This window comes from Vombatus ursinus, unplaced genomic scaffold, assembly GCF_900497805.2.
Source record: "Vombatus ursinus unplaced genomic scaffold, bare-nosed wombat genome assembly UNPS02000749.1, whole genome shotgun sequence".
Classification (NCBI taxonomy): Eukaryota; Metazoa; Chordata; class Mammalia; order Diprotodontia; family Vombatidae; genus Vombatus; species Vombatus ursinus.
Genome location: NW_020940527.1, coordinates 22968970 through 22992815, shown reverse-complemented (window position 1 = coordinate 22992815; position 23846 = coordinate 22968970). Strand labels below are relative to the sequence as shown.

Sequence of the window (23846 nt, the reverse complement as noted above, 5' to 3'; positions counted from 1 at the left end):
TGATCATTCATGGTGAAAAGAGAAACATCAGTTACGTGAAAGTTGTTTACCAGATCCATATCGTGATAAAGGACTAATTGTGCTGGAGGTCTCAACGTCACTATGCTTCATCCTAAACTTTCGCAGTTGCTGTAATCATTCACTTCAACCAAGTGTAAGGTTAGCAGTTCCTAACGTAAACTTTGTACCAACAGTGCATTAACTTAGTAATGCAGTAGTAAGTATCTTTGCATTTTAGAATACAGACGATTCATAACTTTCTAAATAGATTTTGTTTCAAAAAATAATTTGTAAGTTATTTGAAACTTTGAAGAGTGTTATAAATGACTAACTGCCTATCCCAATTAATAAAAAACAAAACAAAACTGTTCAGTACACATAATATGCCATAGTTTCAGAAATCTCTCCCCAACAGGTATCTAACATAGTATAAATTCCTCCTTGACTGAGAAGACTTGTATGAGCTGACATAAAACCAAGAGTGTAGAACAAGAACAGTTTATACAATAACAATACTATAAAATCAAGTAACTTTGAAATAGTAAGAATTCTGATAAATGCAGTGATACCAGAGGACTGATGATGAAGCATACTACACACCTTCTGAGAGTCAGTTCATGAGCATTTGTTAAGCTCCTATTATTTGCCAAGCTCTGTGCTAAGTGCTGGGGATACAAAAAGAGGCAGAAGGCAGTTCCTGCCCTCAAAGAGCTCATAATCCAGTGGAGGAGACAAGCAAACAGATATATACAAAACTAGCTAGCTAGCTAGATATGCATATCTATATATATGATAAATAGGAAATAAATAACAGAGGGAAGGCACTAGAATTAAGAGGGATTTGAAAAGGTTTCTTGTTGTAGGTGCATGTTGTTTGGGACTTGAAGGGCAGAGAAGTGATAGACTCAAGGTGCAGAATGAGACATGTATTCTTTGGACATGGCCAATGCAGGAATTGGTTTTGCTTGACTATGCATATTTGTTAAAAGGGTTTTGTTTTTTCTTTTCCAAAGGGGAATGGGCTACAGAGATGCAACAGCATATATTAAGTAATTACTATGTTGGGCGTTGTGCTAAGTACTGGAGTTAATAAAATACAAGCAAAAAGAAAGACTCTTCTTGCCTTCACATAGCTTACATTCTAGCAGGGAAAGAACACACAAAAGGGAGCTGAAAAGTGGGAGGAGAGAGGGAGAAGGTACCCCTGTGGGTGTATGGTTTTGAAGTCTGAAAAGTTCGAAGTAAAAGCAAGAGGGGAATGAAGGTTGGCTAGCATGGTTCCCCACTCATAATAGAGGCACTGGAGGAAATCACCAGTGGAAGAAGTCCCTCCCCACTTCCCTGTGGTGGAGGGATATCCCAGGGTAAGAGGGCTGTTGAAGAGAATGAAATCAGCTCCTTGAAAGCAAAAGCAGGATTTTTATTCATTGACTTTAGCATAATAGGATTTTAGAGCAAATAGCACATAGGAAGAAGCCAAGAGGCAGCAGTGTTTAGTGTAATACCACTTCAGAAGCTTATTAGCTATATACTTATCTCAGAGCTTAAGTTTCATTATCTATCAAATGGGAATAATGATTTTTTTACTGCCTATTTGACAGAGTCACAGCATTGAAAGCACCAGGCAAACCTTAATGCTAGGAAAGGCTGTGTAGGGAAGTGGATAGAGAGTTTACTTTGGAGTCAAGAATACCTGGGTTCAAATCCTGTTTCAGATACATACTGGCTATGTGGCAAGTTGTTTAACCTCTCAGGGTCCCAGACAACTTTAAGATTATTAGGTTGTAGGGAAATTACTGATCTGCGTTGGAAAAAAGAATTGCTTCTCTTGGCAACTCCAAGCAAAAGTTAAATCACAGATCCAGACATTCCCTGCCCAAAAAAGGATCAATGCAAGTTGTTATTATTATGTGATTAGTCAGGGGTACAGCTGGGACTAGAACCCAGGTATCCTGTATTTGGTTCAGTGATCTGTTATATCATGCTGCTTCATTATATTGATGAAATTACTCCTAGTTTTACATTCTCATATTAAACAGTGTGAACTCTGAACACTTTCACATGGTTCAATGCACAGTCCTTCTCCCTGGTGTGAACTCTGATTAATGGAAATGGGAGGGGGAGGATAATAGAAATGCTCTCAAAGTTTAGTTCACAGAATTTCTTTTTAGAATTAATTCTCTGATGTTCATTAATGAATAACCTTCAACAAAAATTTCCCACATTCATTGTGTTTGTAAGGTCTCTCTCCACTTCTGAACTCTCTAGAATAGAAGTGTCTGAATTCCTGCGGAAGGCTTTCCCACATTGATTGAACTCAAGGTTTCTTTACAGTGTGAATCCTCTTGTGCTGAACAAAACCAGATCACACTCTGAAGGCTTTGGTACAGATTGGAATAATGGACTCTCTCTCCAGTATCCAGTGTCTCTTTTATTCCTCTTTGTATCCTCTGCAATACTTAACATAGACACATAATAGTTCAATATTTGTTTAATAAGTGAGTGAATGCTAATATTATTATTTCAGCTATATTAACCTCCTCAAGAAACCTTATTTTTATAAACAAATAAATTCAGATTACTGTATTGAAGTACCAACTAAAGTTAGGGACTCTGTCAGCTCCTGTTTCGAAAGAACTTAGTTACTTCTGGTCACCAGTAATTGAGTATCATAACAGCTGAATAAGAGAAAATCCTCTCTGTATTGATCATTCTGAAATGCAGAACCAAAAATATTGGCTCCAGATACATATTTCCCAATGTATTTATGTGTATCAGTCGTGTCTAAGTCAACAGAAATAGCTCCTGCTTGTGCAGTAACTAGAACTACTTATATGATGACGTTATTTTCCCCTACTTTCTTCTCATTCATTGTGAATGAAATAGAGGTGCTACTTTTTGAAAAAATGAAAGTGTACTGTGTATACTGTGTAGAATAAAAGAAGTCATTGGATGAATAAGTATATTTATAGTCTGTGTGCTGCTACAGTTATGTCTAAATTTGTATGGCACAAATGAAATGTAATATCTCTGTGAAAGTACTCACTACTAAGCAAAAATATAAAGCCCAAATATAACTTATTAGACACTGTTCCCAAAGAGAAGAATGTGAGTTGACTCAGAACCAGGGTTAAGGTCAAATCAGTAACAATCCTCAAATCAATATTTTTCTAACTGTTCTATTGACTCCCGTAATTCTGAATATCAGCTCTGTGGAATCAGTGGAGAATGTAATCTCACTATTGTATTTGAATCCACAGCACCTAGCACAGAGTGGGAATTTACTAAAGACTGGTTGATTAATTATTGCAAAGAGGGCTGTGTCAACTACTTTAGAGTGATATGCACTATGACAGCCATCCATGTTGAAATCTGTTTAAAAAAAACTATAACAGCATATATTCTTGTGATTTTTAATTATTTTTATTATTTATGTGGTGGGTGATGTTTATGGTTTGTTTTTGTTGAACCACCCCTGCATTCCTGTTAAAATGCAATCTAATTGTTGTGTATAGTTTTTAAAAATATATTATTGTGGCCTGGAGTCAGAAAGACCTAAATTCAAATGCAGCCTTCAAATACTATTAGTTAACTGATCCTGGGTTAATTAGTTAACTGTGGCTGTCTGCTACAGATTCTTCATCATCTGTGTGGATAATAATAGCACCTACTGTCAGGGTTGTTATTGAGGATAAAATGTGCTGTTTGTAAAGCACTTTCCAAACCTTAAAGCACTATATAAATACAGTCTATTATTATTATAATTATTATTGTTATTTGTGGGGGGTTTTCTTGCTTTCAATTTTTTAAATCCCTTTGATTTTCAGAATTTCTCTTGGGAGTTTTTTGATTTGTTAATTTTCTAGTTTATTTTTTTAGTTGTATTCTGATTCATTGATCTTTCTTTTGTTGATTACTATAATTAGAGACATAAAATTTCCTGTAAGGACTGCTTTAGCTATACCCCCAAAGTGTTGGTATGCTGTGCCATTGTTGTTATTTTCTTTTGTGAAACTTTTCTTTTGTTTCTGTGATTTGTCCTTTGACCCAATAATTCTTTAGGATTAAATGACTTAGTCTCCAATGAATTTTTAAAATTAAATTTTATTTTCAGGGCCATAATCTCTCTTTCCCTCTCTTTCCCTGCATTAAGAAAGCAAGAAAAGCAAAACTCATTACAAATATGAGTAGTCAAGCGAAACAGATTTCTGCATCAGCCATGTCCAAAAAAACTTCATTTAATTTTTTAATCATTTTTTTAAAAAAGAGAGAAATTTTCTTTAATCATTTTCTCAAAAAAACTTTTATTGAATTTTTTTTCTTATATTGGAGTTAGTAAATTGTGTTCAATATTTCTCCTTTTCTGCATTTGTTTGTTAATGTTTTCTACCTCCATTACATGGTTGGTTTTTGTGAAGTGGCTATGCCTAACTTTTTTGTTCTCATTTAGTAATCATCAGAGATCTAGCATATCCACTTTCCCTAAGGCTCTTTTCAAGCCCTTAATTTCTTTCTTGTTTTTCTTCCTCCCCTTCCCCCAAGACTTGTCTAGATCTGAAAGGGGTACATTGAAATTCACTGCTTTAATAATAACAGTTAACATTTAAGGTTTGCAAAGCACTTTACATGTGTTAAATCATTTCATCTTATAATAATCCTGAGAAGGAAGTGCTATTATTAATCTTATTTTATAGATGAGGAAGCTGAGGCACAGAGAGGTTAAATGACTTGCCCAGTGTTGAACAGCTAGTAAGTATTATAGTTTTAGTATTTCTTCATGAAATTCAATTAGCTTTTCCTTTAGGTATTTAGATATTGTGCCATTTGGTGCAAACATATTAAGTATTGGTATTGGTTCATTATCTGTGCTACCTTTTAAGAATAATGTAATTTCCCTGCTTATCTCTTCTTATTATGTGTATTTTTACTGTGTTCTGTCTGAAATCATGGTTACTACTCCTGCTCGTTTTGAGTTTACCAGAGGCATGACTGATTTTGCTCCAATCCCTTTGTGAATCTGTTTCAAGTCTTGTTGGATTTTCCTTTCTGGTCTAGTATGCTCTCTTCCTCCTCTTTTCTGGATGAGTTCATTCTATTCATGTTCATCATTCATATTCATGGCACAACATCTAAATACCTAAAAGAAAAGTTAATTGCATTTCATGAAGAAATACTAAAACTATAATACTTACTAGCTGTGCAACCCTGGACAAGTCATTTAACCTTTCTGTGCCTCAGCTTCCTCATCTATAATATAAGAATAATAATAGCACTTCCTTCTCAGGATTATTATAAGATGAAATGATTTAACACATGTAAAGTGCTTTGCAAACCTTAAATGTTAACTGTTATTATTAAAGCAGTGAATTTCAATGTACCTAATTTGGAAATTCCTTCCATCCTGTTCTCTTCTTTTCTTCTCTTTCCCTCTTCCCTCTCCCCTTACAAAGAAGGAAGAGGTGAAGGACAAGCTTGCTTAAAACTGCTGAGCTGTGATTGATCTGTTTCCACTACATTGCCTCTGTACTCTTCCCCTTGCCTGGACCTTGAACGCAAGTTTTCACTCACTCCTTCCTTCCTTTTCATCCCCTTCACGCTCTACCATCTACTGCTGGAATTTCTTGTGCTTATGATAACTTTTTCACTTTTCTTACCTTTCCTCTTAAATACCCCTCTCTCCTTTCTCTATCCCTGCCAATTTGTCTGCTGAATTTAATGTATTTCCATCCCAAATTCTGTGTTATGTGTGTGTGTTCAGCCTTCCTTTGTTTAATTCAGATGGTAGAGACTTTCATGAGATGCCCATTCTCCTCACTCCTTTCTTCATATCTGTATACTCTTTACCCCTGTTATGTAAAATAGTAAATTCCTTCTCCTTCCTCCTCTTTTCTTCCCCAGTAAATTCATCCTTCCATTGCATTTCAGTCTAAGAACTCTGAAACATAAGAACGCCATGCTTCCCACCCCCTCAGGCTCTCTCTCTTTCTCTATGACCTCTGTAGATGTTAGGTTTCTGAGAAAACACTTGTTTCTTCTCCCAGTTAGAATGCAAACCATTCATCATCCTATGGTTCCTTCCAGTTGATGGAAATATTTACCTTTTTGTCTCTCTCTTGATTCCTATCTTTGCATTTAAAAATTTTGTCTTCAGGAATGCTTGATAGCCTATTTCATTCAGGGTCTACTTTTTCCTGTTTAGAATTATGCTTAGTTTTACCAGGTTTGGTTTCTGGAATATATTCCAAAATCTTCTGTCCTTTATAGTGGTAGCTGCCGATTATTAAGTGACCCTGACTGTGGCTCCTTGGTACTTGAATGGGGGTGGGGGTGTGGAGGGTACTTAAAATACCTTTTCTTGGCCTAGAAGTTCTGGGTTTTGGCTCTGAGATTCCTAGGGGTTTTCATTTTGAGGTTTCTTTTAGGAGGTAACTAAACATGTTCTTTCTGTTTTTACTTGGCCCTTTTGTTCTTTTGGATCAGGAGTGTTTTTGTTTCATTTTGTGAAATATGGTATCCAGACATTTTTGCTTATGATTTTCTGGTGTTCTTATGATTCTTAGATTATCTTTCCCAGACCTGTTTTCCAGGTTAGTTGTATGGAAATTACAAGTCAAGCCAAGCCAACAGGCATTTATTTCTTAGATACCCCTTCCATGTCAGGCACCTCTTTTTTTTAATCTTTGATTTTGTTTTTATGATTCTTCCTGTCTTATGGAGGCATTACTTTCTGTTTGGCCAATTCTCATTTTGGGGGAGGTCAATTTTGGGGTAAGGTTTATTGTAATTTGTTGTTCATTTTCTTTGCTGTTCTTTTTTCCCTGCCCATTGCTTCCTTTAACATTACATTTTGTATCTCTCTTGCATTTCTTGTACTCCTTGAAGCTAGGACATTTTCTTCAAGCCTCTTTTGGAATTATGGAGTTACCCTGTTCTTTTTGGTTTGATCTCTTGGCTTTGTTCCCTGTCTCTAGTATTTCCTTGTGTTGAGCATTTTTCTGTATTAGGAATTTGTGCTTGAGTCAGACTTGGCTCCTTCCCACCCACTTGGGTGATGTGGGCAGGTCTTTATTTTGGACATTGTGGCTAAGACTCAGCCTTGCTTTCTTCAGATATTCCTGGGTCTTGGCTCAATGTTTTGGTAGTTCATCTTAGGTTTTGACTTTGGCTTGTTCTCTATTTCCTTCTCCTTGAACAGCCCCAAACCCAGAGTTGGCTTTGTCCCTTGCTTGTGATCCTGACAGGCCCCAAGCAGATATTATTGATTATGCTTCTAGTGCATCTTCCACAAAACCCCAAGTGCTTTGCTTCCCAGGTACTACCCTGGCCCTATCTCTTTCCGAGGCTGCCTTAATGCCAGACTGCCCAGACACTGGGATGGTCTTGTTTCTTGCTATAGTTCAGGGACTGGCAGCTAGGGCTCTGGATTGGGCACAAGTTACCTGGCACTGGCTTAGCTGTGTTGCTATGTTTCCATGTCGGTTCACATGTAGTCTGTCTGGACCCTGAACTGGGTTTTGACATGTCTCTGTCTCCTGCAGTTGGGAAAGGAGGCATATGTTTAGTAACTGTTGATATTTTGAAACAACTCTGTAGTATAGTGGGTAGAGCGCTAGAGACACTTGAGGCAGAAGACCAACTGGGAGATTATTGGAATAGTCCAGGTAGAAGTGATTGACTATTGACTATAGGGTACTGGGTCTACACCACAAAGAGATAAAAGAGAAAGGAAATAAACTCACATGTACAAAAATATTTATAGCAACTCTTTTGAAGTGAGAAAGAATTGAAATCTGAGAGGGTACCCATTAATTGGGGAGCAGCTAGCTGAACAAGTTATAGTATATGTATGTGAAAGAATTGATGTTGCATTTTAAGAAATGATGAAGAGAATGATTTCAGAGAAATATGGCAAGACTTGTGCGTACTGATACAGAGTAGAGAACAGAACTAAGAGAACAATTTTTATAATAACAGCAAATATCGTAAAGAGAAACAACTTTGAAAAACTTAGGAGCTGTGATCAACATAATGACCAACCACAATTTCAGAGGACTCAAGATGAAACAAGCCACCTCCTGATTGAGAGATGATGGACTCACACTGCAGATTGAGACATATTATTTTTGGACATGGACAGTGCAAGGAACCTGTTTTGCTTGATTATACATGTTTATAACAGGAGTTTTGTTTTTTTGCTTTCTCAGTTGGTGAGTGGGGAGGAGGTGGGAGGAGAAAAATGTATATCTGAAAATAAAATAAAATTTAATATTATTAATTTTTTAAAAAGAAGTGATAGGAGAATGAATTAGAATGGTAGCCATGTAAGTAGAGAGAAAGAGATGAATATACTTCCTTACTAGACTGTTTAAAAACAGTTGGTCAGTAAACATGTATTAATTAATTTATTTATTAAACGCATTTATTTATTTATTAAACACCTACTGTGTGCCACTCTCTCTGCTAAACACTGCAGATAGAAAGTCCCTGCTTTCAAGGAGTTCACAATCTGATGAGGGAAGACAATACGTATAAAAATGAACTGAAAATTGAGGGAGTTAAGAAGGAGATGATGAAGTCGGAGGAGTGCAGCTGGGTGGGAAATGATGCGATGGCGGCCCTTCCCCTCTTCCCAACTTCTCTTTGTCTGTCAAGGTGACCACTGTTCTCCTAGATTACACTCCACATATCCAATCTGTTGCCAAGTCCTGTCATTTCTCCCATGATGTTTCTTATGTAAACTCCCTTCTCGCCACTAACAGCCACTAGCCGGATGCACGCCTTATCACCTCACAGCTGGACTAGTCTGCCTCATCTCTCCCCATTCCATCTTCCACTCAGTTGTCAAAGTGATCTTCCTAAAATACAGTTTTGACAGTATCACCTTCTTCCCCCAGTAAACTCAGGGACTCCTTATTCTCTTCAGATCAAATACAATGATGTAATAGTTAGCTTTTATACAGTGCTTGCTGTGTGCCAGGTACTATGCTAAGCACTTTACAGATAGTCCCTGTATTTATAAAAATCTCTTGGGCTTTTAAAAGCCTATCACAGTTTGTTCCTTTCCTATCTTTCTACTCTTCTATTTTACTCCCCTGTTTTTACTTTATGATCCAACACTACTGGTCTTCTCATTATTCTGTACACACGACACTCTTTCTCCTAACTCTGCTTTTCCCCTGGCTATTCACCATGCCTGGAATGCTCTCCCTCTTTACCTTCACTTCTTGGCATCCTTTAAGACTCAACTCAAATCCCACCTTTGCAAGAGGCCTTTCTACTCCCCCCCCCCCCACTGCCTAGTACTTTGTATGTACACACTTTGTATGTACAATAAGTTTGCAACTTATCTCTTCCATTATGATGGGAACTTCTTGAGAGCAGACCTTTTCTTTTCTTTTCTTTTCTTTCTTTTCTTTTTTCTTTTTTTGGCCTTTATCTGTATCCTCAGCACTTAACGTAGTGCCTGGCATATAGTAATTACTTAATAAATGCTTTTTAGTATTAAGGATGTTCTTAGATAGGGTACGCAGCTCTTTCTCTAAGGAAAATATGATTGGACCAGAGGTAGATTTTGGGAAAGAAGTTAATGAGTCTGATCCCACTTAATGCTAGTGCCTCCTCTCACCTGATTATCTCCAATTTATCCTGTAGGTACCTTGTTTACGTGTAGTTGTTTGCATGTTGTCTCCCCCCATTAGACTGTGAGCTCCTTAAAAGCAGGGATTGCCTTTTGCTTTTCTTTATGTCTTAGTGCCTAACAATAGAATAGGTACTTAATAAATGTTTGTTGACTGACGTGTTGAGTCAAGTTGCCTATGCAACATCCAATTTGAAATGTCCGGTAGGCAGTTGGTCATGTAGGGCTGGCGTTCGAGAGAGATTAGGACTAAATCTATAGATCCTGGAAACATGTTGCTAGCAATGATAATGCAATGGCAGCTGATGAGGATAGGTTTTCTGTTCTGTATGAGCAGAAATTCTTAAATTTGAGTAATTTAAATAAAATTTGAAATTAACAAAGGATGAAGAATATAGCTCATCATATAATCAGAATGATGTATTGGAGATTTAATAGGTTAAGTATCAGTTTCAATATCTGAGCTTAGCTATATTTTAAAATTCACTGGGCAAACTTAGGTTTGTGTCATCAATTATAGCAGATATAAATTGTCCTTGTGCTGCTAGGTGTTTTGTTTAGTGGGCTTCATATATATTTGTAGTCACATAGCTCTCTCAGTAGAAAATAAGGATCGAGTCAGGGTGAGTTTTTATGATTAGTTGGTGGGATAGGAAAGCCTGAACAAATTTGGTAACAGCATTTTCACTTTTAGTAATCTGAAAGGGTAAAACCTGCTGATGCAGTTCATCTTGTTTTAATAGATCTTTGACCCTTCAATCAGACTCTGACCATTCTAAAGATAAAGGGTTATAGTTGTATTGGTCTTCCTGAGTGAAGCAACCTTTTGCAGATTATGAAATGGTATAATTATTAACAAGGATAATGGCTGTGTGCTTTCAAGTTTCATTTAGTATCTCAGTGAGCATTAACCCTTTGAGCATACCCAAAACATATAGAGATTCTGCAGATATAGCTGACTTATGAGCAGTCAGCCACAATATAGTAATCATATTATTTTTGTCATGACAGATAGTGTTAATAAGTATAAACTTTTTCTTTCACAAAGTTCACTATTTCCATAAGAAGAATAAAATTAAAGGAGAAATCATAACATCAAAAGAACTTATGAGTTCATTGATGATATAAATTACCTTTAATGAATTTTATTTTTAAATACAGTATTATCTCAGACATCTAGATCAGTCAGCCCGGTGTCCATTCTGTGTTTTGTGTATATGTGTGTGTATGTGTGTGTTTGTTGGGCATTGGGAGTTAAGTGACTTGCCCAGGGCTATACAGCTAGTAAGTGTTATGTGTCTGAGGTCGAATTTGAACTCAGGTCCTCCTGAATCCAGAGCCGGTGCTCTATCCATTGCGCCACCTAGCTGTCCCCTCCTGCATCCATTCTGGATATAATTTAGTTATATTATGGGACCTTGCTTCCTCTTACCACCCTTATTCTCTATGTTTGAAGGTTTGACTGTACGGCCTATTTTATATAAGTCTCTGATAACTTTCCCGCTAATTGAAACTGAGAAGGAAACAAGCTATAAAACTTTCTGCTTTGGGCAGATTGCTTGGCTTAGCTGAAGCGGGTGGTGAGATGGAAAAAGTCTCAGACTAGGAATCAGACAGAGGATGTGGGTTCTAGTGTCAGCTGACTATCCACTAACATTGTCACCTTGAGTAGGTCCTATAACCTCTTTGAGTCTATTTCCTCATCTCCGAAATAGCAAGAGCATCTGACTTAATTACATCACAAAGTAGTTGAGAGGATCAGATGTTTATAAAGTGCCCAGGTGCTGGGCAAGATACAAATTTGAGATTAAGACGTGACCACTCCCTCAGTACAGTAAAGAGGTTTGACACATCCAAAGATCACTCTGGTTCAGAATGCCTTAGTGCACTACTATCTTGTGAGCATCAAGGGGATAAAGGGTATAAATCCCCTTAATAAAAGGATTTATTCTGTAAAACTTGGACTCAGTCAAACAGCTGTACCCAAGGACCTAGAAAGCTATATGTGGCCTCAAGGCCGCAGGTTCCCTACCCCTGTCCCAGACCATCCATTCCTGCCCATTCTGTGCCATGCTTGTCTGTATTTTCACACATGGGGGCCACAGTGGGTTCCCCTGCCTGCTGGTGGCCTCTCTTGCTTTCACCTGACATTGTAAGGACACCATCAGAGTCCATGGGCTGTCCACTGATAATCTCTTGCTTTTGCCACATGACCAGCCCGTCTTTGATCAAGCATTTCTCTGTTGACATCCGTCCCTTGGTTCTTCTTTGAAGTTCCTTGTTTGTTATGTGCTGCAGTCTGCTCACACCCACCAGGAGCCTGCCTTTCCAATGGCCCCTGTGTGATACTTATTTATATTTTATAGAATCATAGTTCCGGAGCTGGAAAGGATTTTAGAGGTCATTTATTTCAACCCCCTCATTTTACAGATAAGGTAGCTAGGTGGCACAGGGGACAGAGCACTGAGCTTGGAGACAGGAAGACCTGAGCTCAAATACTGCCTCGGATACTTGGTAGCTATGTGACCTTGGCAAGTCACTTAACCTCTCAGTCTCAATTTCTCATCTATAAAATGGGGATAATAACAACACCTACCTCCCCGGGTGGTTGTGAGGATCAAATGAGATAACATTTGTAAAGTGCTTAGCACAGTGCCTGGCACATAGTAGATACTATATAAATGCTGCTGCTGTTATAAGGAAACTGATGCTAATAGAGGTCAAAGGACTTGCACCCTATTACTCGGGTAATAGGTGATAGGGTAGGGTTAAAACACAATTAATTCCTTTAACTACAAGATGAGCATTTTTGATTCTGAACTCCTCTGCCTTGGAGGCTGTGGCATGGGAACCATTCAATACTAGTAGAATATTGGATCAAAAAGCTGGATCTTAGTTTTGGGGGGAAGTGTGGGGTCATTAAAGGAACTTTGAATTATCTCCAGTGCAGACCAGCCTGGTCCCCTCCTATTTGATTCTTAGCCCAATGTGATCATTTGTACTATTATATTCTACTCCCACGTTCTTTTCCAGCTAATCTTTCCTATATGATGTTCTCTATGACTGATGTTCTGTCTCTTGTGCCTTTGCACAAGTGATCCCCTTGGTCCAGAATATATTCCTTCCTCACTTTTGGCTCTTTAAATCCTTCCTTCTGAGAACAATTCAGATCCAACCTCCTACATGAATGAATGAATGCATTTACTATGTGCTAGACACATGCTTAAAGGCTGAGAATAGATATAAGAAAGCAAGACAATCCTTGCCCTCAAAGAAACTGCACAACAGCGCATATATGTGAGTGGCCAGGAGAGTCTGTCTTCCAGACTTCGACCCCAGCCCCACTTTGTCTGTCTCCCTCTTCCCCTCCCCCCTCTTCCCTCTTCCCCTTCCCAGGCTGGAAGTTCAGAGGCTATTATTCATGGGCTGTTCCCACTATTGATCAGCACAGGATCTTTGACCAGCTTTGTTTCTGACCTGCACTGGTTCTGCACTCCTGGGGGCTCTCAATATTGTTGTCAGACTTAGTGTGGACACCTGTTTGGCTTTGCCTACTACAGCTCAGACCTGAGCTGAAGGGTTCCACTAGGGTCAGCCTCCCTGGGGGCTCTAATTACAGACATGCACCACCACGCAAGGCCATGGTCCATTTCGTACAGGAGCAGAGGTCCTGTAGAATCAAATCTCTCTCTTAACAAATGGTCATTCTGTTTTGCTTAGAAGCTTCTTGAGCTATATATAACTCAGGAAATCCCACAGACACTTCTCTTTTCTGCTACTCCATCTATGGATGCTGAAGACACTGGGACTAGACTACTGTCACAGTGCCTCCTGGAAGCTTCAGTTCCATGATATGACACAAAATATGTATGATACAGATTTAGAATGAGTTTTTTAAAATTTCGTTTGGTAGGTGAATCTGGTTCATGTAGATGTACTCTGGTTTTACTAGCTTTGACTCTAATCATTCATTTCCCAACATTGGGGGAAAAGCAAGTTCAAAAAGAAGGTCACCTCTTTTACTCTCTGACCTGCCCCTTTCTGGACATGAAGTTCAGTGACCTGAAATCACACGTGGAACAACAACCCAAAACATAAAAATGGCCCCCTGGAGCTGGTCGTTAGCAAATAAACTGCCCTAGAGATGCCAAAAAGTGAAGAAGCACCTTTCTTTCCTTTAAAAAAAAAATAACCAGGAGTAGAGAGAAAATACTGAGTCTGGATAAAAATTTAAGGGTACAAAGGCCTGAGAAAGTTTTATCTGTTGAGCCTAGTGACTCCTAAGTAACCATAAATTCCTCTTTTACTTCCTCTCCACTTTGAAAGGGGGGAGGGAGAAGAAGACGAACATTCTCAACTTTTTCCTCTCGTGGTCAAGGGAGCTTGTTTTTGAGTTTAGTAAATGCCATGGAATTTTTAGACACTGCTGACTTTGTGAATGATTGTGCAGGGCCTGAGGAGTATCATGGGGAATTTTTGGCTGGCATATACATTCTCTGTCTCCTTGTCTCTGTCTTACTCCTCCTTTTCTTCATCTTCCCCCTCCTCCCCAACTCCTCCCAATCCCTATCTCCCCCATGTTATCAAGCATATCAGCCATCCATGTTTCTTCCAATCTCTTTCTCACTTGGTGTACAAGTTCTTTTGTCTTCTGACTTTCTTCATCACTTGTCTTAAATGCTTCCCAGAGTTGTTGGGAGATGTTGAACCACAAGTCAAGTTAGCAAGCATTTATTAAACACTTCCTGTGTGCCAGGCCCTGTGCTGAGCATTGGGAATATAGATACAAGTAGAAAGAAAGATAGTCTCTTACATGTCTCCACCTGAGACATGGTGGAGCAAGTCCAGAGAGTCAGGAGTGGAGCCTAGAGAGGAGAGAAGATGTGGCTGTCCTGGCTTCTTTCCAGCCGCTAAGAGTCAACCAGTGATGGATAGTGTGCTGGAGCAGTGGTAGAGAGGAGGGCTTATCAGACCGTGAGGTCTAGCCCCTTGCAAATCTGTGGAAGATCCCTTGTGTCACAAGCGCTCGCGCTCTCTCTCTCTCTCTCTCTCTCTCTCTCTCTCTCTCTCTCTCTCTCTCTCTTTCTCTTTCTTTCTCTCTCTTTCTCTCTCTCTCTCTCTCTCTCTCTCTCTCTGTCCCCAACATCATTAACATTCAACCTATTAAGTTTATTTTACCTCAAAAAAAACTATCCATAGTCTTCTGTGGAAATTATTTGCTTTATTTCTGGGATGGTTAATAATCTTGGTAATTGGTTGTTTGAAGACAGGTAGTATTCACCTTACAAAGAATGCTGTATTTCAGTCCAGTTTTTCTTTGGCTCAGAACAGTCATGGGACATCCTCTGCTTGTTCTGGTTCACCTTTATTCATGAGCATTTTCCTGAGTAAAAGCCAAAAGTTGCTCAGGTCAATGGAGCTCCTTAGGTATTGGGCTAGATGAGAGTTGTTTCAGAACTCCTCCTCACTTGGGCTCTGCACTGCTGTGGCTGATTCCTGCTAAACAGGTATGGGGGTGGGGGGGAACACCATTCTTGGCACATGGCCCCTCTTCAGATGGTTGTCACCTGGTTCTCCTGAGGCAGTTGTGTGGGCCAGCAAGCAGGGACCCTACAACTCCCCGATAGGGCCTTTCCTGAAATTGTAATATTGATTTATTTACTGTTCTAAGAGCTAGAATGGCAATGCCAGTGGGAAGGGTTAGCAGTTGGTGGCATGGCATGGAGGTGGCCAAGAAGCAGCATGTTGTGTCTGGGCAAGAGAAGGTGAATACTTGTCATTGAAACTCAGGGGACCAGTGTCCAGAGAGCCCAGGTTCAGGTCAGAGATGGACACTAGAGTGCAGGCAACTCACCATGGAGTGGGCAGGAAGTAGTCTGCTGGAATCCCCCCCCCCCCCGGCCTCCCCGTTATTAGCACTCTCTAAAAGATGGTTTCTGTTAACTTTGATTACACTTTATATTTACTTATGTACATGTTATGTCTCCCCTAGTAGAGCACAAGCCTCTTGAGGTCAGGAACTATTTCATTTTTGTCATTATACCTTGGACAAAACATTAGTAGGGTAGAGAGATCTGGGAGTTTTATAGAACTTTAATAGATATTTGTCGAATTGAATTACATTGCATTCTGCCTAAACCTTCTTTCTAGATTGTAAAAACCATAGAACAGGTTTTTAAAAGGTTTTAATAGATGTAGGAGAGGCCTCAAGAGGTCACTTGTTATCATTGGTTAATTTTATAAGATGTCACTGTAGAAGGTGGATTGTTGGTTTTCATTTGTTTCAGTCATGTCTAGATCTTTGTGACATCATTTGGAGTTTTCTTAGCAAAGATACTGGAGTGGTTTGCCATTTCCTTCTCCAGCTCATTTTACAGATGAGGAACTGAAGTAAATAGGGTTAAGTGACTTGCCCAGGGTCCCACAGCTGGTAAATAACTAAGGCTAGATTTGAACTTAAGATGAGCGTTCCTGACTTCAGGCCCAGCACTCTACCATGCCACCTTGCAGTAGATCTCTAATGTTCCATAAACATTTCACTTACTTACCATATTTCTAGGAAAGAGACTATTCATAAAAATGAAACAATCATTTGTTTATTAAACTGAGACCAGATAAATGATATTATACTTACATAATACTTAAATAACAAATCTGCCCTCATTAATGTGGGAACTCCAACCAGAATAGCTCATAACCCATCCATGCCTTCTCATCTTGTTGCATTAAATTCTTCCAAATAGATCTAGCCAAGGCATTCCCTTTATCTAATATAAATATAAATAATATTTCTTTAATACAAGTATAACACTTAGACCATACATATATTATCCCCTATTTTCACTACATAACCAGCCCATCTCCTTTTCGGCTTATACATGTCTTTGATGACATATCTTGCGCTACTTCTTGCACAGAAGTCATTGGTAATGAACTGTAAGACATGCAACTCTCCATTATCCTTTAGGTCACCCACAATTTTGACTCTTCAAAGGTCTTAGTGTTCTATGATCCACAGACACATAGGCTGCATTTGTCTCTACTCAGTCAAATTTTTTTTGTTGTTATCAGTAAACAGCAAATAAAGTGAGATCTTTAATCTTTATACTTTTCAGTCAATTGTGTGGCTATGAAATTATCACATGCTATAGAAAATACTCTATGAAAACTTGGCTGTTCCTCTTCCGTGTTTTCATCAAGGGTACTTCAAGTGTATAGGCCATTCTCATAAAGATTTTATAGATGTGATAAAGTATACTAGTTCTTTTATCATTCTCTTTTAAAAATAATAAAAATAAAGTCATCAGATCCTTTCTGGTTTAAAGGTATTTTCTATTGGGATCTTTATTTTGTTTGTTATCTTGAACAGTATTACTAGTAATACTCTTTTGAAGCCTGTTGACTTATCAAGCTTAATCTAACAGTTTCTGCAAACTGGGCAGGACATGTCATGATGAGACATGTCATAAAAATCATGTTAAAAACAACTCTCTCTCTCTATTCCAGTGGAAAATTAGTAGATGGCTACAGTAAGGCTGTAGTTAAAATATCATGGTACTGTTTGCCCTTCTTTCTAAAAGTCCTTAGAACTTTTAACCTTTGAAAAATATAAACTAAGCATACCTGATGGCAAGACATTTCCTGTAAAAACCTTTTTCACTTGCTATATTAATCAAAATTTCATTACAAAAAAAAATTTCAGAAACTCCTAAGGTAGAGTTCTGTAGCTTGTATTTGTTGTATGTATTTGTACACGGCCCCACCCCAAATAAAATATTTAGCATCAAGTGACACACTTGAGGCAGTGAAATACAGTGGAGGTTTGCTAGATTTGAGATTCAGAAGACCTGGTCCGAATCACGTTCTGCTACTTACTGTCTGTGTGACCATGGACAAATCACTGACCTTTCCGAGCCTTTGTTCTCCACCTGTGAAATGAAGCACTCGATGCTGTTGTTGTGTACCTTCCAACTCGGCCATGGTCCTATGGGCCTTTATTTCAAGTCTGAACTTGAAGACTTTTATTGAGTGCTTTGGTGACCTCTAATGGCCAAACAGGGAAATCACATTTTAGAAATAAAGCTATTTGATGAAGAATAGCTTTGAACTTCTTGTCGTGGATGTGAAGTTGTGCAGTAATCAAAGACAGTATTTAATAGCCATTCATTGTTCCTTGACTTGTAGCAGGTCAAAAACTGACATCCGGCCTCACTAATTTTGATGACATCTCAATCATTTGTATGAAAATTGCAACCTGTCTCGATTATTAGTACTGCCAAAATAAAATAGTAACAGCTGTCACCAGTGTTCTCAACTCTCATATTCAAACATTTACTCTGAAAAGATTCAAGAGCATGGAGTTGTTTCAGCAACATATCAAGGTTAAAGAATATGAAAGCAAAGTTAGAATTCTTAAAGTTTAATTTTTCTCAAAGTTTATTCTCTCCATTTGGTTGGAATTGATTACCTATTCCTTCCTTTACAGTTTTTACTTTTTACGAAGACTTAGCATTTTCTACATACAGTTCCTTAAAATTTTGAAAAGTTTATATTGTTGTCTTCAGATGCTATAGTCACTGTGATAAAAACAATCACATAAACAAGTTATAATAAAAAGTATGTGCTACTCATGTTGTTCCTATTATTAATCCTATTTGCATTCTTGATTTTTTACTTTACATACATTTATAGATCAAAAAATTTTCTAAATGAAATAGCCAACTCTTGATTATGCTAAGTGGGTATTAAAATATGAATAATACAATTCTGTTCTATAGCACAATTATTAAACATCTCTCATGTGCAAGGCACTGTGCTAGGTGCTGGGGATAAAAAGGTTGAAATGAAACTTTTCTTGACTGCAAGGATTGTATTACATTTTGCTGAGGGTAGAGGGGGCAAGAGATAGGGAGATAATGGGTATAAGAGCCATGCAATTAAAAATTAGGAATATGCCTTCCAGGAATGGGAAATGGTTTGTTGAAATTCAAGGAAACAAGAGATGGAGAGGAAAGTTTAGGAAACAGGTAAGACTTCAGTTTGGTTGGAACATGACATTTTGTGAAGGGAAACAGAGGTTAGAAAGGCAGGTAAGAGCCAAGTAATCATATCCTTTAACTCATAAGAAATGGAGAGGGATCCACTAAAGATTTCTAAGCAGGGAAAGGGCACACAAGATAACAGATAATCCAAAATTGAGGATATGTGGATTTAGAAATAGTCAATCAGTCAATTATTACATCTATGCAAAGCTTTGACTTTTTGGTTTGGTTCATATTTTGAGAGCATGTGAACTATTTGGCTTATCATAAATAATCCAGATAAATGATCTTTGTGTATAGCCTAGGTGTTTATACTACTAATTAAACAAATGATGTATTTGGTGGTTAAAAAAACACAAAGAAACAAAACTAACTTGTTATTAAAGTGAGATTGAGTTGTATACATCATGAAACTGCGAGCAAAGAAGGACGAATGTAGCAAGCCAGTGTTTTATTTACCAAGAGTCTCCAAATGAATATTATTAATGATTATTTTATTTTTAAGCATAAATATGTTGGTTGGATGGTTATATGAACATTGGAATAAAGTTGAGAGTCTCAATAGGTACTATAGGTTAATTTAAAATTCTTATTTCAGTTGAGGTCAAGTGAGATGTTTGTAAAATACTTTGCAAACCTTAAAACTCTCTATATTAATCTTAACTATTGTTTTAAATTTATAGTTAATTGTCTTTTACTTTTGTGACTGTGAAATTAATATAATATTAAATGAATGAATACATTCATAAATTTTCATTTTTTCCTTAGAAATCATGAGTAAAATACCTCAAATCCATATTTTCTTTGGAGCACCAATTATTCCATCAAATACAGCAGTATCACAAGAACAAACTTGTTCAGCAACCAATGCTGATCCTTGGAAAATAACTCAGCTTTTATATGATCACTGTTCTTTAAATGTTAGTGCTGAAGCATGCAGGTGTGGTCATCTTGAATGCCACCATGCAAGTCATCCAGTTCCTGTTAAAGAACATGTCATAGTGAACTCTGATAAAACTAGATCTTGGCGTGATGATGACTATTTAACATGTGTTCCTGAAACGCAGTGTATAAAATCCCAGAATAGTGATCCTTCAATGACAATTGATATGGCCTACTATAATCAGCAAATGCCTGGATTTGAAAGCAGAGTTCAACAGCATTTAAATGAAAGAAAATGTCATTATCCTGTGAATGAAAATGATAAAATCACAGACCAGCAAAAGAAATTTGAATCAAATTCCTGTTTCTACAGTCTCTTAAGAAAAAATTCCCAACCAATAAATCAGGATTATTCTGATATCTGGGATTTGGTCTGCAGTACTAACCAGATTAATATAGAACCAGAAATTGCAGAAAATGATCATATGCCATCAAAAAATCATGAGACAGTAAACCATTATCCAGGATTCTTTTCTCCCCAAACAACAGATGAGCCAAAGTCTAAGGGAGTAATAAGGAAGACCTCAAGCTTCAGTACATCAGCAGACATTGAATTTCTTAGTATTATGACATCAAGCAAGATAGCCTTTCTAGCCCAAAGCCTGGATAAAGAACAAAGTTTTCCAAATAAAGGAAATACAAGCATGAAACCAGAACAAAAGGAAAGTTGTAGGGAAATGAGACTAGGAAATTTCAGTAATTTTGTGGATGAACCAAATCAAGCAAGTTCCCTTGAACTTTTTAGTCCTAATTGTCCTGAGCCAACAAGCAACCTCACTCCCTTAAACTGTAACAAAGGAACCAAAGAAAATATAGGATCACAAGAACTTTTCAAAACTCCTAATGAACAACAGCCTACAGAGGATTTTTGTATTGAGTCATTTAGCACAAGAAAAATGTGTTCCCAACAAAATGCTTTCTGTAAAGTTTCTATTAAAAGAAATCGAACATCTGAAGATAAATCAGGTCCTTCGAGCACTGTATCAGAATCCCTCCAGGGACCCAAGAGGATTAAGTCAGTTTGTTCTCCAGATGCCCATCAAATCTCTTCCAAAGTTTCTCCTGAAAGAAATGTATCTAGGTTTGGCAAGTTCTTAAAAAAAACATCTCTGCTTAAAAACTGTATTTGCAAAAGCCAGAGATATAATTGTTTGGTTATGGCCTTACATCCATGTCATGTGAAGGAAGTACACGTAAAAACAGGACCAAATTCTGGCTGTCAAGTTCCTTTGGCAACTATTACAGTAACTGACCAATCAGAAATTAAGAAGAAGGTTGTGCTATGGCGTGATACTGCCTTTGGTGTGCTAACAGTATTTCCTGGAGACATAATTTTACTAACAGGTGAGAGCCTTGTGGTATTAGCAGTTGTTTTATTTCACTAAAAACCTTTTTCCAGCCATATGAACTTCATGATTCATTTCCCATCATCTTTCTCTTCTGAGCCCGAACGTAATTCCTCTCTATCCATTTATGTTCCTACTTTGCAGAGCCATGCTTAATACTGGGAGAAAGACAAATTTTTAATGGTCTCTGCCACTATAGAGCCCATAGAGTAGGGGAATAAAACACAAACGCAGGTAACAGTTAACACATAATACTACATATGTTCTTTAGATAGTTTCAACACCAACGGCTATATAAGGGCAGGAGACAAGGTTTTTACCTGTTGGGAAGATCAGGTAAGGATAAATGAAGATAAGGTGTGGCATTTGAGAAGAATTATAAGGGATAGTTTGAAATTCTGCACATAAAGGGATAAAGGAAAACATTTGGTACGTCCTGGAAAGCTTGAGAAGGGGCATAGAATTGGGAAGATTTGTATGAGGTGATACAGAATAAGAGAAGCAAAACCAAAAGAATATACATGATGACTACAACAATGTAAATTTTTTTCTTAAATCATCAAAGCAGCAAAACTCCAACCAATTGAAAAATCTGTGGTCTTAGTGAACAGATCATGAAATGTAACTCCTTCTTAGCAGAGAAACTAGGGGCTCTCAGGACAGAGTGTTGTACGTATTATCAGATTGAAATCATTGTGTCTGATGTTTTTGCTTAATTTGCTTTTCTTGGTTACAAAAGAAGATTCATTCTGGAGGGAGTTTCCCCCCAAAACAACTGTGATATAAAGGCAAAAGATATCAATAGCATGTTTTGTATTTTTGTTTTTAAAGAAAAGGCATGGAGATGGGAAAGGTGAAGGGTATGTTCTGGCAAAAGAGCAGCCTAGTCAGATAAGAATATAAAGGTAGCCTGGTGTAGTCTCAAATCCCAGGCAAAGGAGTTTGAATTTTAATCAGTAAACATTACTTATAATAGCCTCTTTTATATTTATATAGCCTCTTTAAGGTTTCCAAAGAATTATACATTATTTCATTTGATCCTGACAAAGATCACCATGGGGTATTACAAGTGACATCTCTACTGGAGGAATCTTAGATATGGATAGTAAATATTTGAAAGTCACTGACATTGAGATGTTCATTGAACCTATAGGAATAGGTAAGATCACCTAGAGAAGATGTAGAGGGGAATTCAGAATAGAGCCACTCCCCAGGTTGGAGATGGATAATGATCCAGTGAAGGAAACTGACAAGTCACAGTTGGGAAAGAGGAAAACCAGCAAAGAATAGGTAATGTTTGTTATGAGAAGGAGGAAGCGAACAGTATTAAAAGCCACATAAAAAGTCGAGTAAGATGAAGCTTGTGAAAAAGCTGTCTGGTTTAGCAGTGGACAAATTTTTGTTTGTTTGTTTGTTTTTTGCTTTTTTTGGTGAGGCAATCAGGGTTAAGTGACTTGCCCAGGGTCAAACAGCTAGTAAGTGTAATGTGTCTGAGACTGAATTTGAACTGAGGTCCTTCTGACTCCAAGGCCAGAGCTCTATCCACTGCACCACCTAGCTGCTCCTGTTTGTTTTTAAGGATTGTGGAGAACTTGGTTGTTTTAGGCATAAGAAGGAACCAAGGGATAAAGAAAAACTAAAGATTAAAGATAGAGAATGATCAAAGGGGCAGTTCTCAAAACTGATGGGAGGGAGTAGGATCAAGGACCCAAGGAGAAGGAGTTAGCCTTGGCAAAAAACCTCTTCATCAGACTAGAACAAAAGAAAGGAAAAAAAAAAGAATGAGGGACAAAGTAGAGGGGTTGTGACCTAAAATAATGCTCAGATGTGATCCTAATAGATTAAGAACAAATATCTTGAAAGGTAGTTGAAAAGTAGTTAAGGGTTCTAAATGCATTCAATTGATGTTCTTTTGATTTCTTTTCTCCCAGATGTCACTATACACAATGACCAGTGGTATAAGGAAACAGTACTGCAGTCTACATTTACGAGTCAGTTATTGAATCTGGGGAGTTGCTCATCTGTCCAGCCTAAAGAATGTAAGATATATTATGAACATAATGGTTTCTTTGTCAGGTTCTTTGTATTTTTAAATGACTAAAAAATGGTACCAGAGCTTGGTCAAATGCATTAGTCATTGTTAGTACCATAGCTGTCGAGGTTAAAAGACATACAACTCTTTTTTTTTTTTTAAATAAAATTTTTAACATTCATTTTCAAAAAATTTTGAATTCCAAATTCCTTTCCTTCACTCGCCCTCTCCCTAATACAGTAAGCAATTTGATATAGGTTGCACATGTGCAGTCATGCAAAACTTATTTCCATGTTAGTCATGTTGTGAAAGAAGACACAAAACCCCTTCCCCCAAAACCATGAAAAAAATAAGTGAAAAATAGTATGCTTTGATCTGCATTCAGACTCTGCATCAGTTCTTTCTCTAGACGTGGATAGCATTTTTCATCATGAGTCCTTTGGGATTGTCTTAGAGCATTGTATTGCTGAGAATAGCCAAGTCATTTGCAGTTCTTCATTGTACAGTATTGCTGTTATTGTGTACAGTGTCCCCCAGGTTCTACTCAATAAACTTTGCATCAGTTCCTATAAGTCTTTCCAGGTTTTTCTGAAATCAGCCTGCTAGTCATTTCTTATAGCACAATAGTATTCTGTTACAATCATATACCATAACTTGTTCAGCCATCCTCCCATTCATGAGTGTCCACTCAATTTCCAGTTCTTTGCTACCATAAAAAGAGCTGCTATAAATATTTTTTAAGGCAATTGGAGTTAAGTGACTTGCCCAGGGTTACACAGCTAGAGTCAAGTGTCTGGTCTGAGGCTGGATTTGAACTCAGGTCCTCCTGACTTCAGGACCAGTGCTCT

The 23846-nt window shown here is 37.8% G+C and overlaps 1 protein-coding gene across 4 annotated transcripts in view; it reads left to right on the top strand.

Annotated features, from left to right (window-relative positions):
- The window catches only part of SHLD2 (shieldin complex subunit 2), a 78225-nt gene that overhangs the window by 32796 nt on the left and 21583 nt on the right, over nt 1–23846 (top strand). For all 4 annotated transcript variants that reach the window (XM_027860503.1, XM_027860493.1, XM_027860521.1 and 1 more), the window contains exons 3-4: nt 19447–20964; nt 22898–23005. In XM_027860503.1, coding sequence (XP_027716304.1) covers nt 19452–20964; nt 22898–23005 — 1621 coding nt within the window. In that variant the 5' untranslated portion in view covers nt 19447–19451. The remainder of the gene's footprint in view (nt 1–19446; nt 20965–22897; nt 23006–23846) is intronic.